General features: G+C 41.5%; 2 protein-coding genes across 7 annotated transcripts in view; one reads left to right on the top strand and one right to left on the bottom strand.

Moving 5' to 3' along the window:
* Positions 1-15,820, top strand: part of DPH3 (diphthamide biosynthesis 3) — a 40,292-nt gene that overhangs the window by 14,268 nt on the left and 10,204 nt on the right. Inside the window, exons 3-6 of one of the 3 annotated variants that reach the window (XR_013946442.1) lie at positions 8-215; positions 8,502-8,563; positions 10,247-10,394; positions 12,778-13,031. Coding sequence is in view for 1 of the 3 variants with exons in the window: in XM_080579703.1 (XP_080435829.1) it covers positions 8-118 (111 nt within the window). In the remaining 2 variants the exon portion in view is untranslated. Of the gene's footprint in view, positions 1-7; positions 3,590-8,501; positions 8,564-10,246; positions 13,032-15,820 lie in introns of those variants that run through there. The other 2 variants (XR_013946443.1, XM_080579703.1) reach the window with 2 other exon arrangements.
* GALNT15 (polypeptide N-acetylgalactosaminyltransferase 15) overlaps positions 2,530-15,820 on the bottom strand; it is a 29,072-nt gene continuing 15,781 nt past the window's right edge. For 2 of the 4 annotated variants that reach the window (XM_080579667.1, XM_080579669.1), the window contains exons 5-11: positions 15,098-15,265; positions 14,380-14,497; positions 13,222-13,416; positions 9,460-9,591; positions 8,260-8,361; positions 7,281-7,421; positions 2,530-5,390 (exon numbers count right to left, since the gene is read on the bottom strand). In XM_080579667.1, coding sequence (XP_080435793.1) covers positions 5,244-5,390; positions 7,281-7,421; positions 8,260-8,361; positions 9,460-9,591; positions 13,222-13,416; positions 14,380-14,497; positions 15,098-15,265 — 1,003 coding nt within the window. In that variant the 3' untranslated portion in view covers positions 2,530-5,243. The remainder of the gene's footprint in view (positions 5,391-7,280; positions 7,422-8,259; positions 8,362-9,459; positions 9,592-13,221; positions 13,417-14,379; positions 14,498-15,097; positions 15,266-15,820) is intronic. The other 2 variants (XM_080579668.1, XR_013946433.1) reach the window with 2 other exon arrangements.

Below are 15,820 nucleotides of genomic sequence, written 5' to 3'. Positions count from 1 at the left end.
TCTGCAGGGAAAGGAATCGACGCACGCGCATCAAGGCATGGCCTGTGGGCTGGCTGTGGCAGCGTGGGATCAACTGACCTGCAGAGGTTCCACCAGCGTCGCTGGCACAGTCAGATAAGCAGTCAGTAAGATTCGTTGACTGATCTGCAAGTTAAAACATCTCTTGGCACCGCCGATGACAAGTTTTCCACGGGTATGACATGTCTGCAGATTAGGTAAGGAGACAAAAAGCCCGTGTTTCAGCTAGACAGCTTGGCCAGTAAAAATTTTTATGTAAGGCTTATTTTTAATCGACGTGATGAGTTTTATGCATCTGCCCACTCGAAATATTCTGATTATGAAACTGTCTCTTTGTTCGCTGCTTGGCTTTTGATTTCTAAGCAGGCAAAGCAAGCAATGTGTGCTAATGAAAAGGACACAAAAAGAGAAAGATGTTAATGCGACGTACTGCATTAAACATTTCGGTTTGCCCACGGCTTTTCGACCACTTTTGGTTTGTTTAGTAATCCCAAACCATATGTATGTAGAGTGATTGACAAGATACATTGTGTTTGAAGCAGCTTCCCAATGGACTGTACTCAGATATAAATATCTGACGTTCAGAATCTACAGAGATGAGCTCCTGATACATCAAAATACCATTTGATTTTCTTTCATATCTGCTCTGAAATTTTTCATGCAAATGTCAAATTAAAATGATGAAAAAGAGACTCTAAAAAAAACCAGTGGTTTTAACTTAATAGGATATTAACTTAAGAACTTAAGAAAAAATACTGCGAAAAACATAAAACCATAGAATCATAGAAAAACCAAAGGATGTAATCCTTTGAAAATCATTTGTGCCTATAACAACATAAAGGACATTATTAGATTAATTCTTATCTGTCTGTAAGACTGACAGAGTAATAAATAAATGGCAAAGAATGGAGATTTGTTAGCAATCTTCTGAATAATTATACAAAATAGGCTATAGTGTTTAATTAATATTTTAAAAAATGGATGGTTTTCATTATCTTCTGAATTTGTAACACAAACTACCTTCAGTGTAAATAAACATGATGGTATTATCAAAGGTCACGGACTTTACCAAAGGTCATAGTGCAGCTACTTAGAAACTGAATGATGTATTCAGCCTTTAGGTTGGTCTGTGTGTAAATTAGGGTCAAGCTGAAAAAGAGAACCTCGCTAACAATCCTGACACCTGTATCTGTCCTCTGTCATCAAAATTCTGTTGTGTCTGATGCACAATAACCACAGCTGGGCAGCTGTTTTACAAAATCCACCATTTGCAGCTAGAAAGACAGCAAAAATGCTGTGCCTGCCATCCATAGCGGTGTAGCCAGATTGCTTTTGCAGAGCGCCCTTCCAAGCCACCTGGTGGAGAAACGCCCATGAGCTGGAGGCATTAGCCAATATCATATCACAGTAAAGAATAAAAATACAGCATTTCACTGTGCACTGGTATACTTTATTGAGGGCAGAAGTGGTGCAGTTTGCACAGCTTAAAAACGTGAGCCAAGAAGTTACCAATATTTGCAAAACACTCCTTTCTGACTCTCTTGTGTAAGACTCTCCAGTATGTTTATAATCTGAATCAAACTGCTGGAGATAAAATGAGATATGAGGTGCAAAGGCAGAGACTGAAAGCTCTCACTCGCATGTCACCATCCAGATGTCACGAGAAGAAATCTAGGCTGCTACTGTTGCCTTGGTTGCCTCGGCATAGCCCCATTCCATCCAGGGGAAATCCGTACTCACGGCTGTTGCATTTTAGTAAGCAGACGGTGTTACAGCTCAGCCAGGGTCTCTAAGGGAGGACCTGCAGGCACTTGCACATGGACTGGGAGATGCCCTGAACATTGCTGTACTGCAGGATTTAGCCAAAAGCTTGCTCTAACCATCCCCTTGTTCAAACTTCGGGTTAATCCACAGATTAAATGCTGCCGTTCTCTTTCTCTGTCTTAGTGATGTCCTTACCCAACAGGACAAGCCCCAGACTGCTGCCACTACTGACTGCATCATTGGGTCTAGGTTTAAAATAAGTTGAATAATACTTGAGGCCTTCATGTTCTTCCATTTCTAGTTAGCTGGAAGAGGAATTAACAAGGCTATTTAGGAAGCGCTGTTAACCGTGAGGTGACCTGGTCTTTAATCTGACCTTTTAACTCGTCTCCATGGGTGGGTTTGGCTCCAAGCCTCCATTATGCCTGGGTTGCCAAATTCAAAGGAACAGGTGGAGTTGGACTATAAGGTGTTTATTCGTGTTATGCTGGAATTCCTTTGCTCTTGCCTGAGGCTCTACTTGCGATGTCGTCAGAGTTAACAATGCTATTCCATTCTTGCCTGAAACATTTTGTTCTTACATTTCTCTCCTGTCAATTGGAATTAGAGGAACCAGAAATGTTGTCCCTGTCTAAATACAGAGCTAAAAGTAATTCCATGTTCTGTGATGCTCGGAGCATTTCTTTCTGCTTGTGTTATGTGAAAGATATGCAAGAGTGAAGAGAAAAAAAAAAACAAACAAAAACCTAGCACTCTTAACAGAGACCCTTTATTGAGCTTTCTGTGAAACCTACATGAGGAGGAGGGTCTTGTTCGTAGATGTGACAACAGGGGCAAAGTGTACATCACCACAATGGGAAAACAATCAACCAAATACAGGGCATACAGGAAGGAAACCAGGAAAAACAGGAGATAGATGTTTTATTTTGTGTGTGTGTGCACCATAACAGGTTACGTTTATATTAGAGGGAAGTGCTCCGCACAGTATGGGCCACAATCCTTGCCCCCTTGCTGGCCCCATGTGGAGACCCCCTGCACCATGCTGTAGCTCCTTTCTGTCCTGTGCTCTGGAGATTAGTTCCCTTGGAAACCAAACACACATTTACACGGTTACTAAATGCAACAAGTATAATAACAATTATTCTTCAAATTGTACTGAACTATATACTTTCATTTTATTGTTGGAAGAGGTATTGCGTAACATATTATTCTATTGTACATATATTTACAGCAACCCTTATCTTCTAGGCTTGTATCATTATGCTAAAAAGCAGTATAAGATGAGGGTGTCCACATGTCTGAAGTTTTATTCCAAACTCTTCCTCTCTAAGCAAAAATATTTTCATTCTTGGTGATAAATCCCACTTGTGATCAGTTATAGTATTTGTATAAACATTTTTAAGCATTAAGCTAAATGCTGAAGGAATGATATTCCCAGTGTAGAGTCCAAAATAGAATAAATAATACATAATTTAAAAATCTGGCATACTTATAATTTAAAAAATAAAAAGGAATCACATTTCGTTAAAACATTTCAATCGCAGCTTTTCTGCAATTTTAGCAATTATCATTTCTCACCCTAGATTTGGGCAATGATCAGTGATCACTTATTCTGGAAGAAGTTGTTTCCATCCTTTCAGCTGAAAATTGAAGCGTTTTCAAGGACGTCACAGGAAAATTTAAATGGCACAGCAGCAAATGGTGTTAGATTCTGATGCTATCAAAGAAGGAGTGGGTGGTGATTAGGGTGATTGGAGTGATGCCCGAACATGGCGTGGAAACTGCAGCACTCAAACCAAACAGGGACCCGAACGAGGAATTTTTTGGACAACATAACACGGAATGCTGTTCATGTCTTCTATTGTAACTAATTCTATATGCTTGAAACAAACTTATTATGATTTACTAAGAGCCGGTGACTGGAATACTCTGGGCAGAGTATTCTGTTATTCTTTCCGTTGTCTGAAGCACACACAATATGCTGTACATTTTCCAAAAAAAAGCTATTTTCTGTCTTGAAAGAAATATCAATAGCAAATTAGGTTTCATTAATGATGCTATCCCCCTTTAATAAATATTCGTGTCTACGATTGATTTATATTATAAATCAGGTGTGGAGCTGACATGGGAAAACTCCCAGATCTTTGTTCTTCTGTCTTACAGGGCTCTTGGAAAGTGTCCTCATTGTTTCTTTTAACTCCAAAATTGAAAGTGCCGGAACAAAATACTGATAGAAGTTTGCTTTGCTGGTGCACACTGAGGCCATTCTCATTACCTAACATGAACTCTCATTGACTTCTGCGAAAGAGAGGAGGTCAGAGGGGATGCAGGATCTACAGCAGCTTGTTTAGAAAACTATGCATGTTAGTGTCTTTTGAGGATTGGCTCAGAGACCCGTGACAGCAAGAGTCTAAAAATCTTGGCGAAAACTGACAGTGTAAAAGACTTACTCAGTGTAGTAGGCAGCAAGCAAGTGGAAGCAGACACCAGTATTTTCTTCCTATGTAGTCGCTGTTGAAACCTGTTGTTTCCCTTCGTTTGCTCTTTCCAGCCAGCATTTTTGTCACTGGAATAGTAATGAGCTCATCCCACGGCTTTTTAAGAGCGAATGGATGCCACTGATTCTTTCCATTTCAGAATAAGCAGGGGAGCTGTTACTTTTCTCTCACGTCTAATTCAGCCTTCTACCATATTCCACAAAAGTTTCCTGAAGAGTTGTTCTTACGTTGCGTGAACACTAAAAAAAAAAAGTTGTTAATAATTCAGTCTCTTTCTCCCATCCAAATTAGACTCTGGACGAAGGACATAAGGAAGGGTGTGCCAAACGCTGAAGACTGTTGGTATTCCAAATCGGTGAGAGCAGTTCGTGCCTAATTAAGTGCTAATTTATGCCCTCTGCTATCTCGTGGAGGGTAGAAATTTGTCTCAGGCTGGAAAATTCTTTTTCTTTTTACATATTAAAAGATCTACTACTTTTATGCATACAAGACCTACTTTGTTTTATATGAATTGAGTGCACGGTACAACAAGGTTAAACTCTCATCCTGATTTGGCTGACTTCCTCTTACAGTTTGAAAAGTTTCACAAACATCCATTTTCCTGTATCCTCAGAAGTCACAGAGTATGCTAAAGACAAGTTGTCTGGCAGCCAATATTCCACATTTCCTTCAAAGGGCAAACTTAACTGTCTTCTGCAAAATAGCAGAGTTGAGAATCTATTGATGCTCACAGTATCTTTATTCCTTGCTTCACAGAATAAATGGAAATTTTAGCTCGAGGTGAGTAAACCAGGAACTGGCAGCAACTAGTTGAGCCAGGCTTTGAAGGAGAGACCTTCCTAACTTCCCTGTATGCTACAGCAAACACAAACATCTTTCTTTTCTGTGTGGAAAATGTATCTTGAATCCCAAAGAGAAGTAATGCTAAATTTTGGTGACTTGATTTCTCCACAGACCTGTCAGTCATCTCTGACGTAGCCCATGGGAACGTTCGAATTGCCACAGCTGGTTTGCATTCTTGTTACACACACACAAAAACAAGTCCTCTTCATCTTCACGCTTCACTGCCTCTATGCATTTGCCAGAAAGGACATGGACGATCAATCCATTCTACGAGATGAGAGAAGGGGAAAAAAGAACAAATAAAAAAATGAGGGATTTCCAGTGAAAACTAGGCCATGTTTCTGAAACTTCTAATGTACAATAGGTCATCAATAATGACTGGTTGTTCAAAAACGTATTGAACATGATGACTAGGTTTAGCTCTGAGCCCAGGACGTTGTGAGAACACGTAATTCCTTTGGAAGCTGACAGGCTGCAGAGGTGCAGAGCTCACTTTCTGTCTTTTCCAACACTATTTGTTTCCTGTAGGTAAATGCTGTCATCAGCAACAGCTACAGTATTGGAGGGCATCAAATTTCAAAAGGACCAGTGCTTCCCTTAGGAATCAAAGCATATTACAGTAGGTACTGTACCCAAGGATTGCAGCCTGCCTATGACTACTGTAACTGCTGTTTTCCCAGGCTGTCCAAGAGCATGACATTTTTCAGTCTTGCAGAGGAGTTTCTACTCCGTTGGGTGAAGTCCACTGAGTATTACCGAACTCTTCTAACAAGAGGTTTGCCCTTCTGTAATACAGGAGGAATTTTAAAGATTCCCCTACTCCCAAAGGGCTCTTATTTGGGAGAGTTCAGATTCACAGTGCCTTCCCCTATCCAAAAGAAGTGGGCAAGGATTTACAGATTTCTCTAGGTTGGAAGAGACCTCAAGATCATCGAGTCCAACCTCCGACCTAACACTAAGTACTCCACTAAACCATATCCCTAAGCTCTACATCTAAACGTCTTTTAAAGACCTCCAGGGATGGTGACTCCACCACCTCCCTGGGCAGCCCGTTCCAATGCTTAATAACCCTTTCGGTAAAGAAGTACTTCCTAACATCCAACCTAAAACTCCCCTGTCGCAACTTTAGCCCATTCCCCCTCGTCCTGTCACTAGGCACGTGGGAGAATAGACCAACCCCCACCTCTCTACAGCCTCCTTTCAGGTAACTGTAGAGAGCGATGAGGTCGCCCCTGAGCCTCCTCTTCTCCAGGCTGAACAAGCCCAGCTCCCTCAGCCGCTCCTCGTAAGACTTGTTCTCCAGACCCCTCACCAGCTTGGTCGCCCTTCTCTGGACTCGCTCGAGCACCTCCATGTCCTTCTTGTAGCGAGGGGCCCAAAACTGAACACAGTACTCGAGGTGCGGCCTCACCAGAGCCGAGTACAGGGGCACAATCACTTCCCTAGACCTGCTGGCCACACTGCTTCTTATACAGGCCAGGATGCCGTTGGCCTTCTTGGCCACCTGAGCACACTGCTGGCTCATATTCAGCCGACTATCCACCAATACTCCCAGGTCCCTCTCGGCCAGGCAGCTTTCCAGCCACTCATCTCCCAGCCTGTAGCTCCGCTTGGGGTTGTTGCAGCCCAGGTGCAGGACCCGGCACTTGGCCTTGTTGAACTTCATACAGTTGACCTCAGCCCATCGCTCCAGCCTATCCAGATCCTCCTGCAGAGCCTTCCTGCCCTCGGGCAGATCGACACACGCACTTAGCTTGGTGTCGTCTGCAAACTTACTGAGGGTGCACTGGACGCCCTCATCCAGATCATCAATAAAGATATTAAAGATAAATATAAAGATATTTGTCCTGCTCTTACTTACACAACCTCTTACAATTCTGATTCTATTCAGATAAGGCCGGTAAATTAAACAGATAAAACGAGGGCATGTGAATTTAGGTAGGATTTCTGTACTTTGTATTTTTAAACAAAATTTATTTTGCACAGGCAGTGTAAATGCATAAACTGCATCCTAAATTTCCTGGGTGAAAATGGTCCAGAAATGAAAATTGCCCTTCAAATATATCATCCCTTCCCTGCACATGAATGCTGTCAGCCACTCAGTGATGGCACAGTTGCCATCAGCAGCCCTCCCCTCATGGCAGTGTCAGTACGGACCTCCTGGACATCCCAGTGCTGCTGGCTGTTGTCTGTCTCCTTCGTACAGTTGTGAGGGATAACCTTCCCGTGTCTGACATCAAAGCAAAACAGCGGAGCGGACCCAAGCCGGATTTCCTTCATGCTGTTATATTCAAAGTGCTGGAAAAAAGAGGGTTTGTTTGAACAACGACAGAAGGACATCCTAATGCATTTTTAAACATTCATTCCAAAATTTCCCACTTGTGATTCTTAATATGCAACCCAAGTATGAATGAAGGAGAACCAACAGGCCTGATCCTGCGAGGCAATCCTCCCAGCTAGTTTAGGCATAGATACCTGAGACTATTTTTTTGAGGAAAGGCTTTGTGGGCTGTAATTACGCATAAAGTAAACCCACCCTACAAGAAAATTTTCTAGTTTAATAAATATTTGAACAGAAGGGAGTTTCTGAAATTGTTTGTACACATTGCAGTTAAAAATGTGCCTGCAGCTACCCTGAGCTCAGTGTAAGCAGTGGAACTTGCTTGGGACTTAGAGTAAATATCTGCAGTCAGTCTGTACTGGCTTGACTTCTCTCAGCGCAAGAACTTGCTAGTCTAATGCCAGATTGGATATCTACATGAATTTTCTTCCTGTATTTGACTGCAGTTTAGACGCTAGAATATGGGAGAAACCACCCCTGTTATTCTAGAATTGATACTTATTTTTTATGCCTAGTCTTTTTGTTCTCCAGGCACTATCAAATATACTAACAAATAACCACTTAATGATGTCTGCTGGAGAAAAGTGCGGGGATCAGGCCTCAGTGAAACATGGAACATTGCCATTTTGTAAATGATAATCAGCTGCACGAGGATGGGCAACATTGCCTTAGCACACATCTGATGGGTCAATATTTCCCCTAATGTCAACCCAGCCATTTACATGTTGGACTCACTATTTTCTTAGTGGCTCCTTAAATCTGATGCAGTACCCATATACTTAAAGCGTACGGTACCTGGGTGGGGCTGTCGCTGCAAGGAGAGAGTTCGATGGAGCCGTCTGCAGTGGCCCCTCCAGGTCTGTAATCTGCACAGAAGCCAACACCAGTATTGTAAAGCTGTAAATAAATGTTTATACTGAAATAAAGCACAGTCAGATACAAAGAAAATATCCTCCAGCTAACTTTTTTGTGATTACATCCCCTTACAATAGGTGTTTTTGCTTCCAGTTCAAACAACTGATTTTTTTTTCTTTCAGACTAGATCTTGCATTTTGATCTTGCAAAGTGATCTGATATACAAGGGAGAGTCTCACCAAAGGTCAGTGACACCCAATGAGTTTTGTTTAAGTTACTGTTACCCACTTCTGGTTTTAACTATTGCAATGCTTCAAAGAAATCAGCCCAAACTACTTTTCTGCTAGTGGCAAATTGCACTTCATCCTGACACTGTAATGAGAAAAAATCAAGTCGTTCCAGAGGGAAAAAACATTTCCTGTGATCCACAATCAGTTATTATGCACTTCTCAAGCAAACTTTGATAATAAGGAACAGACGAAATAGTAAAAGGACATAGTAAAATCTGTCTGCAGATACCAGGATGTGACTTAATCAGTAGACCTTGTTGCCTTGTTGGGGGGAAATCCCTTCCAGTAAGGCTGCCTGGAATAAATTCGTATTTTTAATTGATGATAATTATCCACTTACATAGTCTTAAAAATCATTGAGAATATCACCTCCTGTACTCAGTCTGCCAGGTAACTGCTATTTCCACCACCTCTGCCTTTGGGGAAAGTGCAGGACTGGAGAAATACTGCTTTCTCTTCTTGCACATGGATCAGCATAGAGATATCTCAGCTGCTGTTGCAGTTGCCATCCGTGTGAGGCAACACAGTTCTTTTTCTTTGCTAATAGCACCTAAAAAATCTACGGTTAGGATCCTCTGATCAATGACACCAAACTGAAACAGAAAATCTGGGTTCATCTCCTGGCTGGAGTTCAAGGCTTATGTGAGAATTTGGACCAGCTGTTTGTCTCTGCAGTCCTTTTGCTTCTTGTTCCATTCTTGTTGTGTAGCCTGTTTGGACAATAAGCTTTTCAAAGTGGGAACAGCCTCTTACCGTACACTCGTCGAGTACCTAGTACATGGAAGCAATACTGGGGTCTTTGATCAATACAAAAACACTAATCCTTTTTTTTTAGCGCGTTTTCTCTTACTTTGCCAGAGAATCTCGGTGTGTCTTCGGTCTGGGAGAGTTCAGGGTACACATTTGAAAGAAACCACTGGAAATTTCTACAGCCCAATCTCTTCTGTAGCTGAAGACGCTCACTGCAGTCTGGTTTCTCTGCCTTCATGGAGGAAGCACAGAGCAAACAAGGTTACTAGTGTATTTGTGTTAGAGATGCTAGAAAGGAAAATGACTGCACAGGAATTATTTCCACCGCGTCTCCTATCCTGCTTGTTATAGATACTGATACATATCTCTCAAGATCAAGCACAGGAGGAGGACCAGCTGTACCCTTTCTCCAACTTTGTGTTAAAACAGTATTTACTCTGGTGTTGTGACAGAAGTTAATGTTTCAGAAGTAGCACACACTGTGAAAATTAGTATTTCCTTTAAAATTATTGTTATCCTGCAAGATAAGTCAGATCTTTTTAATTAAGAAAGTCTGGGTCAAGTTTGATACTTGTTGTTCTGAAATCAGTGGGATTGTATCATATTGTCATTAAGTATAGAGTTTGCCCTCCCTCCCCCAAAAGATAAAAGTCAGATTTCCTGACCTTTAAGAGTCCAAATTACCCAGTCATTGTCAGTCTTCCCTGATGAGATGTAAGTGAAAGGAGAATTTGGCCTAACATAAAGCCTATCAAATTATTACCTGGCAGTTGCTAAATCTAGTGGGTGAATGTGTTTTGTGGCTATAAAGGCATAGAAAACTTTGCTATGATTTATGTCTTTTCTTAAGTTACATACACATGATCCTAACTCTTCACCCTCCTTAGTACCAACTCTTGTTCTGAAAAGAGACAGGTGCCATCAAACCTCGTTGCAGCTATGGGCATCATCACTGCAAAGGACTGAGAGTCTCAGTATGTGAGGGTATTTAGCACCTCAAGATGGCTAACAGGATTCTGAAAACTTCCTAAGCAGGTAAGTGGTTAATCCTTTGGTTTCAAAACCGTGCAAAACACTTTTCTAAATCTCTCATTGCTCAAATGCTAAAAACAAACAAACAAACAAACAAAAAACAACAAAAAAAACCCACCACCTTTAAGAGTCTCTCCTCTTTCTTGCCAGCAATAGATTTCCCCATTCACATTTCTACATTAAAAAAAATGCAGTTTTAGGTTCCAGGACACTGGTGTGGATTCCTATGTCAGAAGTTAAAATTGGTAACATAAGCAAAGAATTGCCTGCAAATAACTTTCCTCAGCCCAATCATTTCTCAGCATCCATAAGAAAGAAAAAAAAACTTTGCCACGTGGCTAAAAATCACTGACAAATAAAGAGCCTTGGAGATGAAGGGAGAGGAATCAGTTTCTAAAGATAGGTATCAATCATGCCAGCCCCTGTAAGCTTCACAGGCAAACATCAACAGTTGCAGTATGTTAAAGAGAACCTTATAGTCTGATATCAGTCCTAGATTCAATAAGAATAACAATGAACTTCAGCAATTCAGCACCACACAAGCCTGGCCCCGAGAGGTTTTCTTGGAACAGGAAAATAGAGGAATAAAATGCTTCCCCTAAAAAGAGGTGTTCCTCGATAGACTCTGCTTTGGCTGAGGAAGGCAATGGCAGTAAATCACATTTTGTCATACTAGTTACAGCATGCATTTGATGCTGAATAATTGGTGTAAATATTGTAAAGAAAGACATTATCCCTGTAAACCAAGCTGAAAGGAAACTGCGCTTGTAGGTTAAATAAACAAACCACACACACACAGACAAAAAAAGGAGAAAAAGAGATGGTGGCTGAAATTGTGGAGACTGGCAAAGAACCTTATTCATCTATATTAATGCTCATGCCACAGGCATCCTGTGCAGGATGTAATTTCGACCATAAAACGGGAAGACTTATAAAGCAATCTAAACGGGGGTCATTTTTTATTTTCAGTAGTAGGCTTGCAGAGATTTTTGTAGTGGCCAATAGGTGGCTCCGCTCACCCTTGCAGTGCAATAAATCCCCGCAGGGCTGATGGCAGCTGAGCAGCAGTAATGTCATTGCTTGCTTGTGTCTTCTGAATAACATCCCACTGCACTGACATACTGAAAATATTGGCTGTGAAAGAAAGGAACGGAGAAAAGGGCTTTTTATGTTATGGTGTGTTGAACAGAGATCGTAAAATAGGTCACTTGAAGGAGCATCGTACTTAGGAGTACTAAAAGTACCCTGGCTAGAACAAACTCTCAGGCAAAAGGTCATCGTACTTATAGCTAGTAAACTGAATCATTGATGGCTGTAGTTTTTAGTTCAGAAGATTGCTTCTGAGTTGAAAAGAAAGGCCTTTAGGAAATAATTAAGTGATTTAAGGATCTATCTACCCATCTTAAAAGACCTGGCCTAGCATTCATTCTCCTGTTACATGGCTGTAAGCCTTGCGAGTCAACCGATGAAATCCTGGCCAGTGGAGTTAAAATATACTACACAGACAAGAATGGAGAAGCTTTTTAAGAAAGTGAAAATAGAATTAAAAAAAAAAAAAAAGAATGTGTCTCAGGCTCTAGGATGAGCATAGCAGGCTGACTGGAGAGGCAGATCTGATGGATCCTAAGGAGGTCAGACTAGGTGACAAGAGAAAAGCCATGCTGACACACAGCCCTTTTCCTCTCCCCACTGTAATGCAGCTCCTGCTGGATCTGCTTTCTTAGATGATGCCAAGAGCTGCAATGACTGAGGCACGCAGGACTGAAATGCAGGAGCAAAACTGAATGGAAAACTGCACAGCACCTACCTATGCCATGCCTAGCTGTTTTCAGGAATCTTTTCTCCTGAAAAGCACGGTATTGACCAATGAACAAGGAGGTGAACAACACTTTTTCATTCAAAACTACTCACAAGTATTTCTGTTGCCTCGTGGAAGAGGATATTTTTACAAAGAAAGGTATGGGAGCCAGAGAATTCTGGAAAGCTGCAGCAACATTAACAACTTCGCTGCCATAGCTTCTAATACAGCACCCAGCAGTTTGTAACACATGGGATATACAGTTCCTTGACTGACCCTGGCCTACAGTGGATTACACAGTGGCATAAAAACAGGCATGGCTGTTCTGTAGTTGTTGGGCAGTGTGCAGCCTGCAGATGTTTCAAGTGTGGCTGTATGCCAGGGCTGTGTCACACACCTGGCTGCAAGCTTGTCTTGGTGTGCAAGCTGCTGGCAATCCAAATCTCTGGAGGTTGGATTGCTGTCTTTGTGATCCTTCTAATAAAAACGTGTCTTGTAAACAGTAGCTATGGTGAGAATTGACTTCCTGTTACAGACAGTTAGTTCTGTCAATTTAGGAAGAAATTGCCTTTTCTGATATTCCTGCAGTAGGAGAGACACCACAGTTTGCCACGTGCCAGTGAATGTTGCTTGAATCACATGAGGAAGACTGTCAGCAACGGAGAATGAATCCTCTGGAAGGCCCCTTCAAGCACACAGTGCAACTGGGTTCCATTTCAGATGACCCCCCCTTTACTATCAGTGGTGGAAAAGCAAACCACGACTTGGTGGGCAATCTGAAGAAGGAGTCATTTGGAGAAGGAGTCATACTCTACGAGATTTGACAGCCTCAGCAAAAACAGGTTTCTCTCTTTCTTTCCTGATCTAAGAGCTCTTCTACTTGGCAGGTTTTACCAAAAGAAAAACTATCCCTGGCACCTTGCCCATTGAATGTTTGACTGCACAGAGACACCCACACTACCATCCCACCCCTTTCACCTACCTCAACACACACTCCTTCCCTCATAAACAGACTGCCACTGATGTCTTTACCTTGCTGATTAGGAAAGCCACTGTGTCGTGCTTGTAGAAGTTCTCTTTGAAAGAGCCCAGCCAGGTCTCTGCTATTCGGATTTTGTTCCTCACAATGGCCTCGTCATAGGAGAAAGCACGGGGAACGTGATTTCGATAGACATGCCCAACACGGGAGCATGGAATTATTTCTACAGAGCCACCGCAGAGCCAGGTCTGAAACACAGGTGAAGGAGCAAAAAGAGATCAAAGAGATCATCTTTTACTATCTTCTACGTAGTTGGTAAAGCACAATCAGCAGCACTGAGCAATAGACCAGCAATTTTAAGAACGCAAAGCAAAATGAGAGTCACTCATTGAGTTAAATCCTGCTCTGGGCAGTGGCTGAATGTTAATTATCAGTTCAAAAGCATCTAAAAAGGAGAAGCTCTTTTACTACAGACTCCACCTCAGGAAATCCTAATCTGCACATTACTAGAAACAGAAAGAGCATCATTATGTGCTTCTTCATACACTGTTCCCCACAGACACTGAGACAAAAAGATACTGGGCAAGATAGACCTTTATATATGCTTTTATGTTTTCCTGTGCACAAACAGTGCAGTATAGCGAAGAGACCTGGGGGCATACCTTCTTTTGCCTTGGACAAAAAAGGCTCTGTACCCTTTGCGTCTGCAATTTCCATTGCTTTTTAACATCAGTTACTCTTTGTTTTGAGCAAAATCTAATGCACACAAATTAATATAAATGATTTAATATTTAAAGTACATGTTGGCAAAGACATTAAAGCTACTCTTCCTTTGGTGCTTGTTACATGCCAGAATAGAAGAGGTGGATTTCAGAAGGTGCCCAAATCACAGTGACTTTGTCCTCAGGCAGATACTCATCATAGAATCAGAGAATAGTAGAACAGCTTGGGTTGGAAGGGACCTTAAAGGTCGTCTAGTAATAGTCAGTGAAACTTGTCCTGCCATAATGCTCCTAACCCACAGCAGCTGCATATTCCTGTATAGTCCTGACAGATCATGGAGCATGGGGTAGAACTCTGCAAGTGATACTCTCCATACCTCAAGAAGTTCTGCACTTAATTGCTTTTATAAATCACTTCTTGCCTTTTCATTCAAGTCCCTTCAAAACCCAATAGTTACCAGTGCTTGGTGTTTTAATTAAGTTTCTTACCCTTATAGATAGCTCTAGATTTTCTGCTCCCCACATGGTCATGTCAGAATCATAAGCTCCAGTGTTTTGGAAGTGATGTCGATCCATGGCAACTACTGCACCAGCTACCACAGGACTCCTGGGTAGAAAATAGTTCGGAAGTGAACAATTGTTTTGGGTAGAGAATATGAAGGATGAAAACCCCACCATTTCTGTGATGACAATATTGCAAAATGATTGAATGATGCCCCTTATAATCTCAAGTTAAGTGTTTAACCAACAAAAATTAAGAACAACTGGAACTGAATTCTAGGATTTGCATGGGAAAGAGGGCCAAGCACTGTGTTGTTGAATAAGGCTCAGAACAGTGAGAAGTGTTACATCCATGTACACCCAAAACAACAGACAAACATAATGATTAAGACATCTCTTTTAACTCTGTATCATCCATGTTTTGCTTTCCCTACAAACCTCAGTATCTTGTCTGGTCAGGTTGTATACTAGTTGCTTCCAGTTGTGTGGAAAACATTTGTCATGTTGAGAGTATGACTGCAGTCTACTTAGAATGAATGCTGAAGGCCAAGTAAACTCAATGTAAACCAAAAACCTGTCCCTTCAAAAAACATTAACCAAGCAAATGCAAGTAACCGTGTCTCACTTTTATTAGCTGGAAGCTTTCCCAAATTGTACAGTTTTGCTGTTGAGCTGAGTGGAGGCATATTGGCTAATGAACTGTTACCTGATAGGGCTGATGGGAGACTGTCGTACCTTCTCTTCATGCTCTGGCACTGGTTCCCAATGAAAATCTAGCTTCCAATCAAAAACACCTCGATGCAGGCCCACAGAGTGATAGTACTGAAAAGTCTTCCAGTCTATGACATCTATGACAGGGGAGACGACACTGTTTCTGAAAAAAACAATATCATTTCTTTTCAAAGCCAAAGCATAAATTCAGTACTGCATTAGTGAACAGTGGTTCTCCTTTTTGATATTGTCAAGCACAAACACTCCTTTAGATGTTGAGTGCCCTCCTTTTCCCTCCTGACAGAGCTCAGATGCTCAGTGCATGCGAATGCTGAGCCTGCAGTAATGATTCTAAAGATCAATAATTTAATGATAACCTATACATTACATTGCCATTATAAAGCTATTCAGGATTTTATTCTGAATTTACCATCAATATTCTTCTAAAGCTCTTTCACACAGAGGCCTCAACCTCTGAGGTTATAGGCTCTGTATGGATGCAAAGTTTACACTGAAAGATGATTCTGGGCTCACACACTTTACCATCCTTTGATTGTCCTCTAGATGTTCCACACTTCATGAGTTTGTCAGTTCAGGACAATGAAGCATGCACTTACCCTTAGTTTGTTCTGCTGGTAGCTTTGCAAAAACATTTATCACTGCATTTGTAAAACAGTTTCTGTTTGTATTGCCTTCTACCACACCTTAACGTGTTCTT

This window comes from Anser brachyrhynchus, assembly GCF_964034855.1.
Source record: "Anser brachyrhynchus genome assembly, chromosome: 2".
Lineage (NCBI taxonomy): Eukaryota > Metazoa > Chordata > Aves > Anseriformes > Anatidae > Anser > Anser brachyrhynchus.
This window is presented reverse-complemented; position numbering and strand designations above follow the sequence as displayed.